At 29.5% G+C, this 25,520-nt stretch overlaps 1 protein-coding gene across 1 annotated transcript; it reads right to left on the bottom strand.

Annotated features, from left to right (window-relative positions):
• Positions 1-231: 231 nt before the first annotated feature.
• Positions 232-10,907, bottom strand: LOC112604323 (homeobox protein zampogna-like). The gene is made up of 3 exons (XM_025353298.1): positions 10,335-10,907; positions 1,568-1,755; positions 232-1,238 (listed from the first exon to the last, which is right to left on the bottom strand). The coding sequence occupies exons 1-3, from the start codon at positions 10,510-10,512 to the stop codon at positions 534-536; spliced, it is 1,071 nt and encodes a 356-aa protein (XP_025209083.1). The 5' UTR covers positions 10,513-10,907; the 3' UTR covers positions 232-533.
• Between the last annotated feature and the right edge of the window lie 14,613 nt (positions 10,908-25,520).

Raw genomic sequence — 25,520 nt, 5'->3', positions numbered from 1 at the left:
TAATGTAAAAAAAATTAGACAACTATTGACGACTTTCAAAATGAACAGAGAATTTTGTATAATATATTATATTCTAAAAAAAGTAGGTAATAAAGAGAGTTAAAAATAGAAAAAATCGATAAATGTGGTTTTAAAAATATGAAATTCTCTTACAAGTGTAGTATATTTGAAAAATAAAAATCATAAATAATAATAAAAAAATCTGATTCTATTTTTTGTAATACTACCGTAAAACTATATATTATAGCCAATATTAATGATCGATAAAAAACGACAACTAGACGAAAACCGTTATGAAAAAAAATTGGATTTGTGGAAAGTTACGAGCGTAATGCGTCCCACCTTTTTTCGTACGCCACGCCAAAGATGATTTTTGTTTTTCAAGGGTGTGGTTAAAATCGTCTCCGTGTTAATGAAAACTTCGGGAGTTTTACGTCGAAAAACCGAAATGCATTTCCGACAGTTAATTTCACCCCCAAAACGCGATGCCATGATTAAAGCGAATCGTTCGTCGATAATCATACAGACGCGCATCATTCGGAAACTGTCGTTGACGTTGGACATTCGTCGATGACGTTTATAGAACACTCACTGCCGGCGTCGGACGTGTCCTGCAGCTCGTCGGTAGTGGTCGTGGACGACACCCGACTTCCGGGTTCATGTTGAAGGTACGCCGCCACTACCGGACCGTACTCGTAACAATAATACGGAGCAGCAGCGGCGCCGGGAGGAAAGTGATGTAATCCGTTGCCGAAAGTCGATTGGGGGTGTAGGTAAGTTACGGAAGTGTGTTCATCGCCGCCACGGTGGAGGCGTTGGTGATGTACTTGGCTTCTGTGTTGGTGCAGTTGCTGTTGCAATAGTTGTTGCATTCGATAATCTCCACTAGCTGCCGCTGCAGCCGCAGCAGCCGCCGCAACAGCCACTGCACCCTGGGACGCGTGCCTGGACGACTGACGGTGATAAGCCTCAGCTGACGTCTGGTGTACAGCCTCTTTGGGACTCTCATCGTCACGGACTAAGACTTTGACCGCCACTCTTTTAGCTGGTGGGCTGCCTCCGTTACCAATACCGCCTCCGGACGGCACTTGCAACTGCTTGCGCTTGGTCTTGTATCGTCTGTTCTGGAACCATATCTTTACCTGAGTCTCGGTCAGCTTTAGCGAGTGGGCTAAGTCGGCACGTTCCGGACCAGATAAGTAACGCTGCTGATTAAACCGTCGTTCCAACTCGAACACCTTCAATAGAGAGTAAAAACTATATCGTTAAATTTTGAATTGTGTAAATATTATGTATATATAGATAATGATTTGTTTAACTTTATAGTAGCTTTATATTAGTTTCATATTGTTTTATTTATATTAATAAGTATTTTAAGTTTATATGAGTGGTTTAGTAGTGGAACCAAACCTTTTTGGGGTAATCTGGACATTATTGTACTACATTCATCTAAACTTGAAATATTCATTTACAAAAAAATAAAACTATTTATTCAATATTAATTAATTTAAAATTCATAGAGCATTAAATTTTGGATTTGGAAGTTTAGTAGGTGTATAATACTGACCTGAGTGTGCGAGAAAGCGGCTCTAGACCGTTTTTTACGTTGTTGTATGTGCATTGGCCTTTCACTGTGAGTTCGAAGAAATCGTGATAGTGCACTTCGATGGTCACCTGTTCGATTAAATATAAAGTCGCCGTTACCTAAAAGTTCGATTCTCCTTCGGTATTCAATATCGTGGAATTTAAGATCATCTGAAACATGTTAGTAAACTATAAAAATATTATGTTCAAAGAAGTGCTAGAAAACGTATCGATGATTCCTTTACCTAACCAACTTAGCTTGACATTCGAAGTTCAGGGACAGGGAGAGGGACCAGTTTGGGTAAATATGTAAACTTACCTAATAAAAACCTAAATACTTAAACTATATTTAACCCATACCTAACCGCTAAATTAATATATATTAATAATTAAGTTAAAACTGCACATTTTCTTAAAGTTCAAATTCCAAACGTGGAAGTATTGTTTAATCTATCTATTATCTAACCTAAACAGGATCACAAAACTATTCAATTGTAAAATATAATAATCACTTCATAGATTCAGAAACCCAAGATTAACCCATGTTTTTTATTATTGAGTCTGAGAAATAATAAAATTACAAAAACGGTGATATGCTTCAATAGGTTAGCCATGTTTTTTTAAAATTATTGTCTGTATTATAGAACATTTTCGATCGTATGGTACTAGTATAGAAAAATAGAAACAATTTTACGGCTATAATACGAGTACAGTTATCTAAACACGATATTTATTATTTTCACTGTAATAAATGAAAAATACTGTATTTTTTGGTTACGTATCTCTGGGAAAAATGAGTTAAGTTAATTCTATAAACCTGAATCAATGTGCTATGTGTATATTATTAATAGATAAACAGATAAACTCATCGCAAGAGCAATTTACACTGATCTAATCCATCCATATCGAATATAATTCCAACTTAACCCTATATCACATAAAACAAACCTGACCAGTATAGATTACTACTCACGTACATCTAAATTCTAAATGCATATTATATACTTATTTTAACTACTTTGTAAAATCAATATTTTCATGATCACAGTATGAAATACGAAAATATTTCATGTAATAGTGATTTTTCAAGAAATGATCCCTCTAATTCAACATCGAATAATTTTTTTCACAAATAAATAAAATATTTACTGCACACAAATATTGTTTTCATTAATTTGAAATATTACTGTATTAATTACAATTATAGGATTAGGGATATCTTACATTTCCGTGTTGTTGTTTTTTGAGTTAGTGTAATAAATATAGTTTTAGTATTCTGTGTAAAATAGAGGATTTGTTTCATGAAAATTCAAATGAAATACAAAAAAATCTTAATTTTATGTGTGTGAAGAAGATGGTTCTATTTCATGAAAAGATAGGTTTCGAAGTAACTACGATAATATCGTTAAATACCACAATTGGGAAAAATATAACACTATCACCGCCCCTTTTGTATCCTTAGTTACCATCGAAATACATAAATATTTAATGCAATCGAATGTAAATAAATAACGTAATTCAAACTTAGAACATTTTAATAAAAAATCACTAAAATCTACTGCTGTTATTAGTTTTAGTAATTTAACCTCTCTTATATTTTTATCTAAAATAACGCTTTAATATCTTAAAATAATATAGTTAAATATTATGTATTTTTTATGAAAATTTAGTAGAATTTATGACTTTTTAATTTTGTCAGAAAATAATTGTACATAGAATGCAATATCACAGAATTAAAGAATTATAATATATTTATTTTATAATTTATAGGTAAGTATTTAGTATTTTATAATTAAAACATAATTATATTGTCGATGCTAATTTAAAAAAATTAAAAATACAATAATATTAATATATTATTTAATTCACATTTCTAGTGGTACGTAATAAATAATTATAATGCAGTGTTCAATTTAACAAAAAATGGTAGGAGTATATGGTTTATTATTGATTTTCTTTCGTTAGCATATTACTAGAATTCGAATTACGCACCTACGTGAATATGTATGCACATATGTGTAATAATGTTTTTAGAATTCTAGTCGGACAATTATGTTTTAGTAAATTGAAGTAATTGAATATAACATGTGTAATTATAAAAGTGCATAATATAATGAATAGCGGTAGGTATCCAATATTATAATTTATAAGTATATTTATATAGGATATGAATAGGTGGTAAAAAAATGTTTTTATTTGAGACGCAAAACACTCTGTAAGCAGGATACGATGTAATCACAAGTAAATGTACCTATATAGACACGTATTCTTATGAATTATAGTACCTATTGTAGTTATGAATTTTCGCGGCGAGGACTGTCGGGTGGTACGTCGAAAATGTGTCGCCGGCCTCTCGTCAGGTGTTTGCTATATACACGGCAATATTATAACAACCAATGTTAGCATAACGATTTGTGTACCTAACTTATGCACGTATAATAGGTATCATAACTGCGGTAACGGTCGCAACGGCGGCGGTCGTACAAGCCCGTGCCCAGCGTCGGCTAATAGCGTTAAAAGGTTTTTATTATTTTTTGCCGCTTCCCCAGTATGAAATAAGAAATGACAATAACAATATAATATGGGTAATGTAAATGATGTGACGTGACACTTGCACCACTTGTACAGGACCCGTGTTTTTACCTTGACACGCGTACAGCACGCGCCGTTTTCCTTTTTCTTTCTCCGTTATAATACGCCGTCGTGCCATGTGACTCGGCTAATGGACGGTATGGGTGCCTAATCCGTACACATACGAAAACTATTACAATACTATTATTGTATTAGTCAGGTTTTTAACGCACTAGACCAAATAATAAAACAACCATTAAGTTACATTTAAACATGTTATGTACCTATACCACGCGTGGTATTATTTTTTTTTTCCATTAATTGTTTACGGACCCAAAAACGTCCGCTGCTGTACGTAATAGCTAAGCATGTACAACGTGCGCAACTGTAGCTGTAATAGAAATAAACACATTCAGTGGGGAATCGGTTATGTTATCGAACTCGACAATTTTCTCTTTACCATATATTATTTGCCGCTGCTGCACATCGATCTCACATGCATAAACGTAGGTACAGATATTCAACAGAAATAAACGCACTAATATTTTAGTTGATTTATTTAAAATTATAAAAAACAAAATCTTTTATCGAGCAACTTATTAGTATATTATTAGAACGAAGTTATGATGTGTTCTAAATATTACAGTGTTTATCCGGAGCATTTGATACTTAAAATGAGCGATATTGTCGATTCTTTCAGATATTCATCCAATAAAAGCAATATTAATTATATGCCTATAGTGTTTTGATATATTTTTTGATCCCGTTCAAGATTGATGTCGACACTGTCGCTAATTTATGTGCAACAAATATATTATTATAAATGCCGATTTGAAGCACACGAACAATACAATATAATATATACAAATAAATTATTAAATAATTAACACGAAACGCACAATTATTTATCGACATAAAGATCACTTATTATAGCTCCCTCGTTTAGTCCCGTATTATATACTTATTATTTCTAATTGATTTGAGCTGTCACTGTGGACGGTAATCAGATATCTATGTATATCTATATAATATATATTAAACGATGCGTGTATATAATACTTCAGTCGGTAAGGAGGTGGCGTGGCAGGAGTGTGTGGGGTGTCGGGAGAGCACTCACCACGAGGCTTCTGTTAATGCATCGCACTTGACTTCCAAACAAAATACACGTATATATAATCTGGTTCATATATATATATATAATACGTGATCCGTTTGTTTGCTCGTCTTGTGAACGGGCTCTCCCGCAGCCGTCACCGTTTGTTTACCTATACGGGACATAAAATAATAATATATTATATTATCAATTGACCCCGCGCGCCACCTCTGTATTATACAGCCTCCGCGAGAACCAGTGAAACCACCCTTTAAGGGGCGAGCGCGCGCACGTTCAAGTGGATAATCACGAGCGCGAGTTCACGCGCGGACGGACAGATTCGATCGAAAGAGTTTCCACGGATCAGGAGCGAATAAGAAAAAATACGACGTGATGGTAGAAAGCGAGAGATTTTATCACGGTAAAGGGTGTGGATGAGACAGAGAGAGAGAGAGAGAGAGAGAGAGAGATAGAGAGAGAAATAAAAATCAAACTATGATATCATTATTTACGTGGCTATATTATCTATATTATCTACTGTGATATTATGCACGCTGTGAGCAACAGCAGTCATCCGGTTGAACACAACGAATAATGTTGTACAACAGAATCACGGTGTATAAACACACATTATTATATTATTATGTATAAAATAGTCATCAGTGTTGTAATGAGTGATGCTTTAACCCCGGTCGAGCAACCGCGTTCGTGATTTACGTTGTATTCTCACGGTTAATTTTCGTTTCTCGATTGTTTAATACATAATATTATAATATATTATGTCTGTGTACGATATTATTATATAGTCCGCTACTGCTGCATCGTCTCCATATTTATATCATTATCGTTTTAAAATGCGTATATACTCAAAACCCCACTGGTCCGTTATTATGATAGTTTTTGACCGTCCCGCGTAACGTAGAAACTTAAAGGCAATAAAGAAATAAAACGTTATATCTTGAGTATATAAACTTGTACATATATATTGTATTATATTATGTAATATTATAATATACTATAATACATTTTAATATACACAGAATTGATAATCCGATCAACCTATAAAATTTCTAGCTGGAAACAAGTTGTGTTCGGTAGATATGATGAGATTAAAATATGTAAATTGAAAAATAATTTTGTCCTTCACAAAATATTATGTGTATACAGTCGAATTCGCTATACCGTATGTGTATTGTTACATTTTATAATCCGGATATAACGATCAGATTCTCTTGGTCCCTTGACGATCGTAATAAGCAAATTTTACTGTATTACATAAGAATAGCGTAAATTTATAATAATAAAATAGACAAATAAATATACATTTCTAATTACATTTTGTCTTTTTTGTCAATTAAAAGTAATTAATTTTGATCTCTCATAAAAAAATCATCACTTTTAATTCATTAGTACTGCATAATATAGGTAGCATTGTATGATAGAAAATTGCAATATAGATGGTAGTAATAACAAAGTACCTACAATACAACGAGAATAATCATATTATACAAATGTAAAAGCTAACCTCCAATATATACACGTTGGTAATGTTAAACTCTTTGCAGTATTTAAGTACAAATATTTTTGTGAAAAATTATTCTAAACACTTTCAAGTATCATGAGTTAAGTGTGGCTATAGAACTTTTGTTTTAAAGTGTTGATTTATTATTAAAAAGTAAACTATTTATACACTTAATATGTCTTATACCAAATGCATTATTAATGGTACATATTTATCTATATGTTTATGAATACCATTAAATGAACAAACGTTTTAATTCTGTTTATTTATTCTTAAATTAAGAATTATGTTTACATTAAAACACGAACGTTTTAATTTATTCTCTTCTTTAGTAAAATGTTAAAAAATTTTCAGTCAGAATGCACAATAATCTGATAAATTAGTTATATTATACATTATCAAACATAAACATTAAATACAATGAATTAATCAACAATAATATGGATATTGAATAAAATATGACAAAATAAAATTATGTAATTGACATTAAGTGAGGGTGGAGATAATATCAATGAAACCATTACCTATACGAATTTCTACATTTTTATGTTTATTAAAGGATGTTGAAGTTAATATTATGTGTAGAATGATTTACGTATTTTAAAAAAAATCTAATTACACGTTATACTTATTATATGGCTATTTAAGCATAAATAGACTGAATATTTATTATTTAAATGTATTTTATAAAAATCAGTCACCTAATTGTGACTTATTTATGCAGAATATAAAATAAATACAAAATTAATAGATTAATTACTTAAAAAGTCAATAAGAATTTTCAATATTTTATCAAAGAGATATTTTTATGAATTATTTATTTAACTTGATCAACATTCAAAATATTACTTTGTACAACAATTATGAAAGACAATTTATATGTACTTATATTTCAAATATAATAGTACAACATGTTTGTTTAAAATAAAAAAAAAGATGGTTAAATCGTTTATTGCATTAATACGAAAAAATAAATATTTTATTTTATTGTTATTATATTTATAATTTGGTAAGTATTATCAAATTTTCATTATTAAATTTAAAATATCATAATAAAAAATAAAACTACACGTAGCAACAAATTAATTGGTGTTAAAAGTTCTCGAACGAATATGTAAGGTTTACCGAGTGCTTTGAGCTTTTAAGTTTTTGAAAATAAGAACAAAATTATTTCTAGATATAACAGAAATTAATTACGATCTTCAGTATAATATAAGTATACCCAAAGTTTTTTTTCTGGTTGTTAACTGATTTTCACCTTGTTCGGGTCAACGAGATGACGAACTCGATGAAACTGACAAGTATTCAATAACGCAATCAACAGAACAAACACATTTGATATCTTATAATAATGCTGCAGGTACGAAACTTTAAAAGCAAATAAAAATAATATATTCAAACCATTAGTAAGTAAGTTTTAAAATATTAAAGTATAAAAAGCACATTACTTAATAAAAAATAAATTATTATTTGAGCAAGATTCGTTTAGGTATACGTAATCAAATCAAACATGTAACTAGATAAATAAATTAAACATGATAGTTATACATCGTATATATAATATACTCGTATATTAATTCATCGGTATAAAAAATAAACGATGAGTATATAGAAGCTACAGTGCTTCGACACTAATCGGCGATTAAAATTTTATTCAATCGAAAACGGTAACCTACCTTATAAAGAATAATGTAAAATTATTTACTGAGTGTGCTACCCCCATTTTTCTTCCTTTATAAATTAATTTCAATTTTCATCTATTGAATTTTAAAGTGTATTTAAAGACAATATTTTCAAATTTCCAGATTTGAAAATGGCTTTTTTAACTGTAAATTTATTATTGATCAGTTTTTTTTTTTTTTTTATTTAGATAAATCTAAATTGAAATTGGAATAGATATTTTCTGAGTTATTTATTCGGATCTAAAAATAATTATTTTACAACAAGTATAAAAATATTGTATAATATGATAATATTTAGTTTAGTAGTTGTAACCTTGTACTTAAACATTTTTCACAATCATGAAATATTTATAGATTATAAGTTAATTGTTGAGAGAGTATCAGTGTAATATTTGATTCCCTTCTCAAACCGATGCGTACATTGACAAAACTCATTTATGTAAACTCATTTTAGATTAATTTTGAATCATCTTAAAGTAAAGTTACTATTATTACATAAATTATAGAGAATAATAATAATAATATATTTGGAGGTTTTGTAATTTGTTTATTGAACTTTATATTTGATTTTAAAACTATTTTTTTAAATTGTTTGTTAATTAAAATAGATTTTAAATTTTTATGAAACAATAATTAAATACATTTATTTCATAGACTTATAAACTTAAAAATATTATACTCTATAATTTGCATACTGGTAGTTGTATTCAAAAATTAATTAAAAATATAAAAAGAAAATAATTCTGTGTGGATGCGTTTTATATATGTTTTGCGTGGTAAATAGAAAAAAAAACATAATGCATTGCTAACATCTTCTTGATATTAATTGTTATAATTTTTAATTCATCATAGTTCTCATACCTTTTAAATGCATTACCAATTCTAGAACTATTAAGTTTAGTTTTTTATAAATTACTCGTTCAAATTTGATTGTAGGTCTTTTAAAATATTTAAAAATTAATCTGCTTGCACATTATCAGTAAAAGGGTGGTTCTTACATAAAAAAAAGAAGTTGAAAAATGCAAAACGTTTCTTAAACTATATGTAAGGCAAATGGATTTGAAAATATTTTCTTTTTATTATATTCTTCAAAATATCAAAAATAAGAATTTTAACAAATTTATGGGCAATGAAAAAATGTAAGCAAGCTGGTGTTATACGAGTATAGTTTATTTTAAATAAATGAATTACAGAAATTTATCCAGCTCAAAAATTAGCCTAAAAATGGGTATGGCTTCATACATAATTATTATAGTATAAATTTAAAATCATTTTTTATAAAAAATAATCTTTATTTTTTAAATGTTGTTAATATGAGAATTGTTGAGAATTTTGGAAACCGTATTAATATGAAATGATGTAATCCATACTATTTTTATCATATGTATACTGTTAATATAATATTTTCGATGGACGGCGTGTGAAACAAATTAACATTTTTAAATGCATTTTCTGTGAAATTAAAAAATAAAATAAAATAATGAATTAAATTTGATAGTAATAATTATTATGTTATACGTAATATATCTAAGAGCAAAGTTTCATAAAATCCCGATTATATTTAAAAGGTACTTGTAAATATCACAACAAAACTTATTCTGTAGAGGAGGAGGAGGGTTACATTGTCTTCCCGAAAAATAACTGAGCAAATAAATAAATATTATATGATCATAATATGTAGGTGCATAAAAAAAGTCTAAGTGATGTATTTTTATACGGGGATATCCCCTCGTTCGTCGTACAGTGAAATTATCACATCGGTCACATGTTTATTGGCAACGATAAAATATATTATAAACAATAATACTTAGTATGATAGGTATTGAACAATAATATATACCACAGAGGTACTACGACTACTCGACTGTATGCATGTACTTGCCTTTTTTGTCAGCGCACTTATTATTGGTCATGTCCAGTGCTCCATCAGCGCAGTCCTTGGCGCTACGCGCAGCAGGTGCCGCCGCAGCGGCGTCGCCGTCTCCATCGCGGTCCACCCGGTCATCGCTTTTAAGGATGTCCGCTATGGAAAACGGAGTGAGATTCTTGTCCTCGGTCATCCGTGCGGAGCGGGCGCGCGTCTATATGGAATACGTCGTCAGTGTTATACCGCACAAATTTGCAGTAATTTTTACCGCGTTTGTGTGCACTGTCCGCCGTCAAAGTTTCTCGGTTTCGGCAGACCGCAGATACACTGCACGTACGTATGTATCCCGAACGCGACGGAACGGCCGGAAAATCACGAAAATTCGACGAGTGTAACGTAATCCCTGCGGTGTGCGATATGAAGACTGGGTTTTCGCGGTCTTCCTGACCTTAAAGCGTGCGCCGGAAATTCGTTCGCAGCAATATGCGCCCCATAAGATATTATGTGTGCAGTAGTGTCGTGCGGAGTGGTGCGGGCGACCGTTTCGATGGTCGTGTCGTGCGGACGGCGTACGACGAACGGATGACGATCCGACGCAATGTCGCGTCGTATATATGAGCGCGTGTGTGTATCGTACTTAGGTGTGACGCGACAGTGTGCCGGCAAAGGGTCTCTGCCGTGGCGGGGTCGAGGAAGGGACCGGCCGCCCGACGACGGGCCAATGGCGAACGCGCTCTAAACGCCCTCCGACCGCGTAACCGCCCGCCCAAAGTTTCGACTTGCGGTGAGTGTATAAGTGTAGGAGACACGGATCGGTCTCAGGCCCGAAATCCGTCGTCATAAGCAGAAATACGAGACTATGCTATGTGGTTTATACCGTACTATATTATATATATATATATATACATAATACATTAGATCGCTTAATCCGCGATATAGCTACCGTTTGTGTGTGCTATAAATAAAACAATACATCTCTAATATCGTATTTTTATCGTTAAAATATGAAATATGTAGAGCTGTGGGGTTGCTATATTTTTGTTTAACATCGTGAAATGTACACCGTTGAGTATGTTATAATATTATGACAACCGATTAAACCATATGGATAAAAAGTAAGCACAGTTTAATAGTAGGTAGGTACCTTTTGTAGATGATTAATGCATAAACGTTAAAAAGATTTAAGATTCGAGATTTCACGATACGTGACGAGGAAACCTTATGATTTATTTCAAACGGTATGTGGTTTTGTTGTATTATTGGTGTACTTATTTATATATATTTTTTTTTATAGAAAATAAACCAAGTATAACCTAACTTTGGTATAGTTTATGAATGAGTTTATTAGCTTATGGGCATACATTTTTATATTAAATATAAAATATCTTACTAAACATATACAAATATAGTTTTATAATTATACTGTTACCTATTTTAATAATAATTAATCTATTAAAAGAAAAGTCATTGGCAAATTACAAGATCTAAATTAATTTAAATTTATTATAAAAATTAATTAGTTAGGCTATAGTTTAGTTTATTGTATTATTTTATTCTATTCCATTGTCAAATTATTACTTTTCTACGTCGAAAAACTTCTAGGCATAAGTATTGATGCATTTTAAATTTATTTGTTTAATTGTGCATTGTCAAGTTTTAGTACATATCGTCAGTTATTACTTATTATCCAAACAATATGCGTCCATAGTTTTTATGAATTATTTTTTATAGATAACAATACAATGTATACTAATTATAAAGTTACTTATCTACAATGGATGCGTAACAAAAAAATATATGTATTGTGTTGTATAATTTTAAATTAAACTGTACATAAATATTGCTTTTAAGAACTAATGAATGCTCTACGTGTCAAATCATACAATATACACAAATTTAAAATTTAAATCAATAAATGATGAAACAAAAGATTTTACAACCGATTAAATAATCATCCAAATCAATTAATAAAAAACTTGGCCACTCCCACAATACCTGGAAATCCTCCGAAACGTTTTAAGCATAAGTGGTGTCGTGATTTTTTAAATTAAATTAAATAACAAGCTTATAAGAAGCGTCATCAATGGGTGGCTTCTCTTCAAAAACTCATGACCTGTTAACTCTTATCACGTATTCTTATTGTGTCTAATATAATTTTATACAGATTTTTTATTACATGTAAAAATAAAAAAAAATAAAAACTGTACATTATCTATACTCAAGTAAGAAATCCAATATAAACACAAAGAGTACAACTGAACACTGAATAAACAAATTATATAACAGTGTATATATATATACCGTTTATATTGTGATTGTGATACATACTATATATATAATATATCTTTACGGAAAAGTGCTGTGTGTGGGTTTCATTCATTATTTTATTGAAAACCTAATGTTTTACTATATCATCAGCTTTATAGTATATTATTTTTTTATCATTTCGAAATAGTCAAATTATAAAAATGAATGATCACGGTTTCTTCTATAGACACACACACTCACGCACATATATGTTATATTATAATAATTTTATCATGTATAAATTGTACTCAAAAGTGTTTAAATATTAATTTTATCAATAAAATAAAATCATTGCAATGTTATCAAGATACTAAACTAATTTGATTTTTTAATATTAATTTGCAATTTATTTATTAATATACAACTTAACTATCATTTTGTAATGCACAACGCGTTTAGAAATAAACATATACATTTAATACTCAATAAGTTAGTTAAATTTAAATAGATTTAAATATACTTCATTTTATTTTTAATCTACAGAATTGTACAATTTGTAAAGTAAAGTTTACAATAAGTACAAGTGAAAAGAGAATTAATATAGAAAAGACAAAATAATGATAATGTAACAAACAATAAGTTAAATTAAATCACAATTATTTACATCAATTCAGACAGTGGGCTTGAGTGAAGAGGCCATCCATTCATGGAAATTCTTGACATGTGAGGAGGGGGTAGTCTAAAAGTAGATCACGACACCATGTTCGTTTTAGGCGCCTTCTGGGTTATCAGTAATAGTGGGGACAGATAGATCCGAAATCAAGGGGTTGCGATGATTGTGGATATTGGAGTGTATGCGTTTATAGTAAGTCTTGGCAACGCTTTTTACTGTTTGGATGAATAGATCTATGTGGAGAGTATCATTAGAGACATAAAATGGGGTTTTGGTTATTTGTCGTAGGCATTTGGATTGGAAGGATTGGATTTTAGTAATATTGATTAAGGGTTTGGCGACCCCTATAAATGAATGCCATAAGTCCATATTAGTTTAAGGAGTAATTTGAATAAAATAAGTTTATTTTTAAGATTTAGATGTTTAGATGTCAATAGAAAACGCAAGTGTCGGAACCGATTATTTAGAGCAAGCTGTTTGGTATGGATATGCGTAGCCCAGGTTAGCCGGCGGTCTAGATGGAGACCTAAATAGCGAACGGTTTGATCAGATGGGAGCGGAAGGTGATCAAGGTAAGCAGGAAGACAATTTTTTTTTAATTTATAAATATAATGTTATTTAAATTAAAGACTTTTTTTTATTGGTGTACGAATTTAATTCTTTAAAATATATAAAGGTGCATATCAGCATATTTTGCTAAAAAAATAGACAATTTAATAACATTTACACCAATTATTATTTTTTTAAGGTTAAATGATAAATTAATGAATCATTTTACTACTGTCCGTAAAAGTAAAAAAATAATAATATTAATATAAAATAACAATCATTATTATTATTATGAATATTATAATTATTAATTAGCAAGTACAGATGTCAGAGGCCGTTATAAAAATTATTACATATTTATTTATATTATCGTTATTGTACAATTTTTCGAATTTTTTATTAGATACATGTATCAAACATATTTTGTGTCCTCCAATCAACTTTTTAATCGCTAATGTTAATGTTTGATAATTTAATATACAATAGACGTTGTAAACTTTTATGATGGATAAAAGTCTTTTTCTCTGACGGTTAAAAAAAATCTAAACACAAACACTGAAGATTTACATAGCAATATTATATTACTTGTACAGTCGTACCTGAAAATAACTAAAATTATTATAATATTTAACATTAAACATTAATTACATAATGCTTCGATGAAAATCTAATCTCATACTATATAATATTAACAAATAATAATATGGTTATAGTAGTATTGTACTTTACTTTCTTAGATGCATATAATTAAAAAATAAAATACATTTTGTATATTTATAGTATGAAATCATTTTCTTGACTACCGTATGTTTATCGTTTGATATAAAGGAGAACGATTTAGTCGAAGGGTACTTTCTATGTTCTACGGTTTCGATGAATATATGTTAACGTAAACAGTATACTATTTCCCGCATAAACATAACATATTATAATAAAGAGGCACTGAAGTTACATAAACCATGTACTTTTACTATAACAATTTTTTTGTCTATAAAAATATCTATATCCCTACTTAAGTGTTCAATATTTCTTTTGAAATTTGTTAAAATTAGAATTTTATACAAGCGATAAAATTTGTCGATTTACGCATTTTTTTTGTATCACTTAATATTATTATACGTATAAGTAATATTTAAGTATAACTCATAAGGATAAGCGGTTATAAATGTTCCGAGATCGTTGATTTTAAAGCTATATTATAGTTATATAGTTTACATAGTTTATTAATTATATTATTAGTATTTAGAGTATGGTTAATGGAACAAGTATAATTAAAAATGATGAGATAAATTTCCATCTTCCATATGTGATTTATATACATATATCTCTTTAAAAGTACTTGAAAATTTTACAGGATTCTTAGATATGTGTTTAAGAGAATAAACTAATGTACATATCGATGTATTAAACATCTCTTATGATGGTGCCTAATTGCAGTGGCTTAGAAAAAAAAACAACAATGATCATCAGTCAAAGTGTTTTGAACACACTAAAAAATCGCCAGCTGTACATTTTTAACCGGACGCACTTGTAGGAGGTTAGGACATTCCGTCTTAAACCAAAATAAACACTCGAGTGTTAATATATATAGTACAATATAATATATTATCGGTGGACCATACGATGTATTTAACAAAAAGCAGTAGGCGTAATTGGTAAATTGGCATTACATATATATTTTTTTCTTTTGGGATCCTCTTGTGAACATTATAATAACATTTTGTAGTTCAAGTCATCAATAAAATCGAATGGGATGAAAAAAAAAGTATAGAGCGTATAATATACATAATATTTTTATATACGTTGGCGGACTGGGCGCGAGCGCGTGATTACAAGGTGACGTGCAATTATGCGGAAAATTTATTGGCCGAATTTGGCGGCACACGAGAAAAGAAACGGCAACTTTTTGATTTCGTTTAATTAAAGTCCTTTTGATCGAACAAAGTTTAGCGGAACGAACGGGAAAATAGAAATAAAAAAAAAAGCAAAAATGTAGTTATACGCGGAGAAGAGGGCAAAAACATTTTTCTCGATCGTCGAGTTTCTTTCGCGCCCGAATCCTCCGCCACCACTCGTTACGACTATCTTCGACTGGTAATCGTCTTCGCTCGACACACACACACATACACAGATATATATATATATATACATGATAATATAAATCCGAGAAATCGTATTCCCTTTGAACGCCCGCGCACGGAAACGTGACAATCATGTCTAATGACGTAATTAATTCGACGACCTGAAGAATCGGTTTTGCCCTCTCCACGTCGTCGTCGCTCTCATCCGCCGACGTTCGATGATTCGACAAACTTTTCATCGGCTAATTTTTCATTTATTTCCGTCTCAACCGACTCTTCGGACCCGGCCCTCTGATGGCGAGGTGAACACGTTCGCCCTTTTCTTTTTTCCCTCTCTATAATATATCTTTATTTCTCTTCTTTTTTTTTTTTTTCAGCTACCCTTCCATTTTAACGACAACGATTTAGTCGATCGTCACTAATTGGTCGAGGTTGAAATAAGAAATAGTAATAATAATAATAATAATAAACCACGCAGCGTTTCACAGTTAATTTGCCATCGAACTGTATTGTATATACGCACCGAGAGTTCGACTGATTGTTATACGCTGTACGCGCAAAGATGACTTCCGACCACACATATCCATTATATATTAAATACATATTACATCGCCGCTTCAGTACAACATAACATACTATTTGTGATACGGGAAATAACTCGTAGAGGGAGAGCTGCGTGTGACATTCCTAAGTTTATCCTGTTATTTTACAGGCCAACGGGAAGAAACACTATGTACACCTAATAAAGTATTTTTGTTTATACGATGCAAGTGAAAAATAGGGTATATAAAATATTAATGTACGTACCATAATGCTCCCATCTATAGTATTTTATTAACTGTTAAACGAACTACAATATATACCTAACCTAACGCGTATACGCTTTCCATGCACTCACACCTACCTCCACCCTAGAGTATACAACACATTGTACTTGTAATTTATATTATAAGACCACACACGCAAATATTGTATTTTGTCCTATAAACTACAACAGTAAATCCGTGTTTGAGAGATCGATATTTTTAAATTTTAACTCCATAAATTATTTAATATGTGTGAATGAATTTTCATGTATAATATAGTATAATTATGTGGTTATTAAGTAGTATGGTTTAATATTAAATCCAATTATTACTGTAGGAAACTACAAAGTGATACCAAACATGCTAATCCTAGATATTTCTTTCTTTTGTGTGTAATTATTCAAAATCTGATTTATTGAATTTTTAAGTATACTTTAAAACCGTATTTTTAAATGATTAAGATTTTTAGTAATATTCAAAGAATGTTTTGTGAAGTACAAACTGTTTTCAAATTATAGAAAAAAAACATGATGTGAACTTGCACTGTAAATAATTTTGTACAAGGTTAATTTTACCATAGTAATATTATATGCATCATTATTCATTTCATAGATATTAAATAATTATTAATTAATAATTATAAATTATAATGAATGAAAAGCATAAACATTTAAAATCATGTATAAATAAAATATTTCATTGGTTTATACGCACTCATGTTCAGTGCACAGGTAGAATGGCTTACGAAAATAATATAGTTTTTAGTTTTTACTTCTTACTAAGTATATAATTATGACAGCCGACAAGATTTTTTTCTGAAGAAGTCATCATGTAATAGTGCATAGTAATAATTTATATTTTTGACACAATAATAATTAAATTATTAAATGTAAAATATGTTAATCGACAAAAATCACTATAGGTACTATTACATAATATAATATTATTAGGTATGTAACGTATTATATCCAACGATATTGAAGGATAATTTGCGAATATCTATAGAGCTAAAAAGGTATTTTTGTAACAATTGACTAATTTTAGACAATATACACCGTATGATGCGTAATATGAGTAACGAGCATCAAAGCTTCACTTAAAATATTTTTCTTTAATAGTACTTTAATCTGTGTATTACCATTTTTCTTATTTTTTTTTACTACCATTTGTTTATTTGATTCATATTAATACTTGTTTAGTTTAATTACTATCTCATATAGTTTAAATTTTTTTTATTACTGTAGATTGTATTGTTCTATTGGGCTCTAAATCCTTTAATAATTATAAATAAATAAATAAACATTAAATCGTAACTGATAGGACTGAAATAATCAATTTTGGCAGAATTAAAAAAAAATCTCAATTCCAGCTATACGTGGTAACTATTGATGTACAAAGTAAGCATATTATAATAATATAAAAATATAAAATATAATATTCTATTCCGAACGTCAATTGAAACCGGGAAAACGGTGTTTCTCGTATTAACAATTGGCGACAATTTTGACGACAAGTAATTTTCGTCATCCCCTTTTTTTTTCGCCTTTGCCAAAACATGATTTATTTCTGAAAACGTTTACTACGATAACATGAAATAGAATTGAGATTTTTCTGAGAGCGAATTACTGAAGGTAATATTTACCCTCTTTCTAGACCACAGTTTGGGAACGTACGTTTTTTTTTTTTAAATTGCACCTGATTGAATGGGTCCCGTGACGAGCACACGACATATATTATTTATTATCATGTCTATCACATATTTCTTTTCACCAGGTTAGATCCTCCTTGGACGACGTGCGCTGTCATAAACGATCACGAATTTCGATCGGTCATCATAGAACGATTTAGTCGTGTCGATATATCGCGAATATTTTATAGTAAAATATTTAAAATATTGGACGAGGAGGAGGTTTTTTTTCTAAATTTTTCTACGGAATGGCAAAAAAAAAAAATGGATAAACTCGCTTTTGAATAATTTATATGTAAGTACGTTTATAATTTTTTTATACACCACACTAGTTTGTCACATCGCACACAAATTTTTATTTAATTAAAATAAGTCGTACGGAAATCGCGCGATCAGTACAAAAAATCGATTTCGAAATAAAAAAAAAAAAAAAAAAAACTTCAATGCCTATTAATTGAACGCCCGCTATTTATGACAATAAATGTGAATGTCCTACTTAAGGAAAAAACCGCGTTATTAGTCTAGTTTTACCACCACCCGCCGCGGGTGCCGGCGGTGGCGGTTAAGTGCTTGCGAATCACACCGGTATCTGCATGTACACTCACCCATCCACCCACCTACCCACACACACATACACACACACACACACACACACACACACACACACACACACACAAACATACATAAGCGCAGTTTTTCGTCGTATTAAGCCCATTGTGCGGCCGATGAATAGAGCTCAGATTGGAGGACGGAAAATATTATGATAATATTATAACGCGTGTGCGACTTGCGTGCATGGCGAGCGACCGTACTCGGCGCGTCGGCCGCGTGCGCTCGAGGCGCGGCCACGCGAGTTTAGCTCAGTCCAAGGAGCACGGACAATGCTTCGCTAAAGAGACGTAGACGAGTGCCCTTTGCAAGCGAACATAATACATAATATGTATATGGCGTGTGCGCGCATTTATGTATATAAAGGTATATAAAGTAAGTACGGCCGCGACGACACGGATTCGCTCCGCAAGCACCCCCATCGCTAGCCGGTAATAATCTAACGCCCTCACGGCGGGAGGGGGAAGGATCGACCGTGTATTGTTTTTTCGGTCATCGGACACGATAATGATTCCTATGTGTAAATGGGACGGCCAAAAGGGGTTAAACGTAGTGTGAGTCCGCACAGCGTACGCTATTTATTATATATAAATATACGCGTAATGTATATATAATACACCGCTTGTGTCGACTCTGTATATGCACGGCAATAATAATAATATAATATAGGTGTATGGCTGAACAAGCGTTCGAACCGCGTCGTTACATTATGACGGGCTTTTAACGTTTTTTTTTTATCATCATATTAAAATTACAATAATTGTATTATACACGATATTATAATGGTAGTTAAATTAATTGATTCCGACGTTGTTGAGACGGAGAATGCGCACCTACCCGAGTCTATTATCGACGGCAAGCTCACTGCTGCACGTTGTAGTATTATTTGAACCAAGTTTAACAATAAACGATAAAATTCAAAATAACCGGAAAAAACCAGAAAAAGAATTTTGAAAAAATGAAGTATTCACTCATTGTCTATTTTTAACAAAATCGATTTTGATATTTGTTTATAATTCATAAATTAACAACTACAAAATCACAATTTTCTCGTAATATTTTTTCATATGCTTATAATTCCGCTTTTTAGATATGATATAGCTTAAGAAATATTTTAATTAATTTTTATTTGTCGATACTCGAACTCGATAAGAATGGAAATTTAATACAATGTCTCTTATAACGTGTACCTAAGTTATTTATACTAAAATTATTAGAGCATATCAAAAACGAATTTGCTCAATTTATTTAATAGATATTTGAAGTGTTAGGTCTGATGAAAATTGAATATTCACCTCTTTTGATTTTAGCTATAATTTTGTAATTTAAAGAATATTATACATAGGGACTTCTAAAAACTTGTGGATTTTATTGTTCAACATATCTTAATAGAATACCAAAAACATGAAGTTATAAGAAACAAACACGTCACACAGGAAAATATTACAACTGGATCTTCAATTAAAACATCTCAAAAAAAAAAAAAAAAAAAACAATCTACATAGCTTAATATAAGTCAAGCATATTATATATTGTATGTACAATGTAAATACGATTTTAAATCAATTGTATAAAATGCCATTGTTATTTAGATAGTTAAAAAAAAAAAAAAACTTAAAATACTATAAGAAATAATAGCTGACTTATCGTTTACGCTCAAAAACGTTTTTCATATACCTACAATGTTTACCATTGAATTTTAATTTAACGTATTCATTATAGTGATTTTCTTAATACCAATGTTTAATGAAAATCTATTATGAAGAGCAAAGCGTCTTCTCAATTTTTTCCCTTGATTATCAATTATTGTTACATTTACACCACTCGTTACTATATGATGAATGTCTAAACAATCTATATTTATAATAAACATGCATATATAAATATATTTAAAGGTCTTTATTCTGACTGACAAGAAATAAGCGTAGATATTTATTTATACTATAAAAAGTAAAAAGATTTTGACATTAATTTCGTTTCATAGTCTAGAAAATGATTTTAAAAAATTCAAATTTTAAAGAGAGACTGCTTATTACATACCGATTACTTAAGTCACAAAAAACGATAATTATTTTTTTATATTATAATGTTTCCATTTATTATATAAATAAAATAGTTATTTAGGTTTAAGCTTTTTATTTTTATATTTGCTCAAAACTTCCCATTTAATGTCACGTTCAATGGGTATTTGTACAACTATAGTATTAACTATTACTTATTTTTTTTGTTTAATTACAGTTATTAGGCTGTTTAGATATTTTAAAATGTTATTTTATGAATGTCTTGGCTAACTCCTCAACAATTAGCGGTCTTCATTTCAACAATAAGCTCGCAATCATACCGGACAGGTATATGTTTAAATTTATTCTACCACTGTGGCTTATAAATTAATATTTTTGATTTATTACTACGTAATAATAGGCGTTTCATTATTATTATTTGAATATAAATTATAGGATAAGTTTGTAAAATGAAATATTTACATACTTTTCATCCTAAAATATAGATAATTTCTCAAGCTAGAAATATCTTACTGTGTATACAATTACTAATAATAAATAAATTTAGGTTCCAAACGAGTATATTCTTTAAGATCAAATAGTTATTAATTGATTTTTAATTTTTCTTATTTAATATCATTAAACAAATTTAAAATAAAATGTGCTTTTATCGATTAAATATAAGTTCTGTTTATGATAAGGTTACAACATGGTTTAATAATAATATAATATAAACTTGTACTTGATTATCTGACAAAATCCACTGAAGTCAAACACGAGTAAAGTATGTCGACAAATAACGTGTTTTGAAATAAGTTTTATTGAAAATGGTTGAGAGTGGTTCAGACCGATATTTTATAATCTTCCATAATATATTAGTTATATTATTATTATTATTATTATTATCATCATCATAATAATATATTTTATTGTATATAATTAAGTTACGCGGCTGCTGTTACTGCTGCTGTGTCATAAAAAAACATACCTTCTGCGAGCACATTTTTGGTGTAGTAATAATAATATGTATAATATATCATGGTAGAATATATTATTATTATAACGAGGTGTTGAAACCGTTTTTCGTGATAAATGTCAGACGGCGGCAAAACGACGGACGGTGATGACTACGACGACCGCCCCCACGTTTGGTTTAGGCTCGTCTCGTCGGCAAATATCTCGCGGCTATCCCGTCGTCCACCAACCACCCATCCCGAAAACTACAACTATTTTATGTAATATATTAACGTACGACAGCAGCAGCTGTTGACTGTCACCGCATTATATATAAAAACCGTCATTATTAAGTGTTTTAAGGGACCCACGTTTAATTGTTTGCTGAAGGATCCGTACAATATTGTGTTGAACTTGTATCTGCTTCCATTGACAGTTATTAACCTTATTAGATCTAGTAATATATACAAAGTCAAAAATAATAATACAGAGCAGGGTGGCGTTTCGAAAGCAAGTCGTTTTTTACTAATATACAATAATAAGTTATGTAATAGTTTGATAATTTGACATATACATAATATTATACAATATTGTTGTGGTCATACATCAAAATATATGTATTCTATATATTATGTGTATTCTTATAGGTATACTGTATAGGTGTAGGTACTTACGACATAGTGATTCGACCCACGTATTCGTTTTTCAAGAAGATTTTTGTGATTTTGTAAAAAGAAACAATTTTTATACTTAACTATATTCTTATAAAAATATTTATAACGTTTTTATAATTTTTAAAACAATGGTTTTTTAATGAACAGCGTTTTGAATTTTAAAATCGGAAGCGGAATACTTGCTATAGGTATAATCATAAAAAAGTTATAAATTCTAAAAACATATAAAATAACTTTATGTATTAAATAACTTAAACTGTATATTTATGATTTCAAATTAATTCGGAAAACTAGCGTTAAATAAGCTGGTTAAATCATCACATTTAACATTAAACAATATATTTTTAACACACTATAATATATACACAATTATTATTGTATTATATAAAATATTATTTATATAATAGTAATAATAAGAAGTATTTCAACGCGTATGTTATGTATATCGTAAGATAAATCATTATTTTTTAAGTTTTTATTGCGTTTGTTAGAATGATATTTTGAAATGAGACGTATGAATAACATGGGGAAAATTTCTGAGTATTTATCCACGTATAATTCTTGCTGTAGTCCTGTCTACTATATTCATTGTATATTATAATTTATAATCTCCTACACGTGAAATTTAAAGAAATGGAATATAATCCTGGTAATAGTATTTTATGATTTTTTTTATCTTCTGAATCCATATTATAATGGAAAAATTGATTATTTATAGAAATTTAAATAACTCAAAAACTACTCTTTCCAATTTTGACTCTGATAGGTCAAAAATTATCTACTTAATTTACAGTAGAAAAGGTAGTGGTTTTCATTTGAATAACAGAAGATAGCCTTTTCACAGAATACTCTTTAAGTAGTAAAAAAATCTTAAAAATTTGATATTCAAGTAAATTTAAAATTTTCAAAAGATTATATTTTGAATAGTTGCATTATCATTATTATTTTATCACCTCGTTATTATCATGTATAATTCTACTAACCATCCAATGTACACTGATATATTTTATAAGCCGTTATAATATTATTAAATTAATTTAATTAATAATAACATATTGCTTATATAGGCTTTATAGCCAATCTATCAAAGTTAATAATTAATATTGCATCATTACACTACATGATTGAGCACAACAAAATAAAATAAAAATAGATGGAGTGGACATTTTCCATTAGTGAAAAAAAAATACTAAGGTTTTATGATTTGATATTTTATTTTAACTTTGATACAACCACTGCGATACATTTTAAGCCCGTCACACCACCTAGTTTTTAATGCACCAGTCAAACCGCACCACCATCAAATAAAATATGTATCAATAAAGTCGTTTATAATACATGTAAAGCAATAGCCCATGTCATACAATTGACCGGTGTTGCACTCCTAAGTTAGGATATAAGAGAATTAAATATGAAAAAAAACAAATTGCTGTGTTAATCATATGGAAGATACGTACAGAAAACGTAACAATATTTAAATAATACTAAACATGTATAATACCCATAATATTATACAACACTATAACATTATGAAGTTATTTAATAATTTTTCGTCAAGTCTGCGTACGGTTTTTGGTCGTGTATTAATGCATTTCTGTCATCTTTCCCCTTCTACAAATACATAAGTCGTAATTTATACTTATAATAGTTAATCGTAACTAACTATTGTAGACGTCTTAAACTTAATCAATATAACTTAACCTAAACTTTTGTGATTTTAGAAAATTGAGTAAAATCCCAAAAACCGATTAGTAATAGGTAAGCCTTATATTTTGTCGAATCTAAATGTTTTCATAAGCAAACATAAACCGTTGAAGAAAAACAAGAAAAAATAAGATTTTTATATATATTTTATTCTCTTATAATATATTTATACTCTTAAAGTATACACTACATAGTATATTGTTAATTGATAAAATGCTGAATTCATTATGGACTTTAATATTAATTTAGGTACTTTTGTGTGATAAATCAATTTTTATAATACTAGTTTTGATCAAAAATTAATGACTACTGGACACTTACTTTACACAGTATATTTATATCGATACGCAATATTTTAATAAATACAGGTTTATACTTTATAATATTTTATAAGATACGACTTTTTTTTTTTTTTTAACGCGAGTCGATTATAAATCATAGTTTAAACGAATAATATGAAATTGTATACAATTTTATAGGTCTTAATTTAAAATTAATAAGGAATTGAACATAATATATTATATTTAATTAAAAAAATATAATTGAAGAATAACACGTTGTGCAAACAAACAAGATACATAATAATAATTTGTCATGACGATGATGAAAGATAATACATATTCTATAATTTATATTAAATAGACATAATGACAATGGTAAAAAATTAATCATTAGTAATATTTCAATTATTTCCGACAACAAATAATATTGGATATTATACACGAAATTTGATCAATTAGCATGTAAAATTATCTAATGGTTAGTGACATAGTTTAGGTTAATACCGTAGGTACGTATAACTCGTCATGGATTAAATGATAATTACCTAATTGTTATGGTTCAACTTAAATAATTTCCTATTGTCTTGACGCAGGTCTTTCATAATCTATCTAATTGGAAAATTGAAGTGATATGCATTTCTGGGCATTTTCTTGTTATCCAATAGACAATAAGTCTCCAATATGAGATTTATGTTGTGTTGACTTTAAGTGTACATAAATTGCCTAAGTCTAATAAAATGAGTCTAAATAATGTATTCCGTCATCACACTTTCCTCTTTTTGAACTAAACGAGCAGTGCAACGTGATTTTTACATATCACACTGTATGCACAACTTTGCTAGAAAAATATTGAATGCTCATGCTTTCTACGACGATAAATTAATTTTTAATTTAGTACATTGATGTGTGATTTTAAAAATGGTTTACCCATTTATT

The sequence above is a fragment of the Melanaphis sacchari genome, unplaced genomic scaffold (assembly GCF_002803265.2).
Source record: "Melanaphis sacchari strain LSU unplaced genomic scaffold, SCAv2.0 Contig11_pilon_pilon, whole genome shotgun sequence".
In the NCBI taxonomy this organism is placed as follows: Eukaryota; Metazoa; Arthropoda; class Insecta; order Hemiptera; family Aphididae; genus Melanaphis; species Melanaphis sacchari.
This window is presented reverse-complemented; position numbering and strand designations above follow the sequence as displayed.

Bases quoted from the DNA above. Each gene is read 5' to 3' on its own strand.
- LOC112604323 (XM_025353298.1), bottom strand. From the start codon at position 10,512: ATGACCGAGGACAAGAATCTCACTCCGTTTTCCATAGCGGACATCCTT. The intron at 1,756-10,334 runs GCAAGTACATGC...AACATGTTTCAG, and splicing joins TAAGTGCGCTGACAAAAAAG to ATGATCTTAAATTCCACGAT. The intron at 1,239-1,567 runs GTCAGTATTATA...TCTCTATTGAAG, and splicing joins CCGCTTTCTCGCACACTCAG to GTGTTCGAGTTGGAACGACG.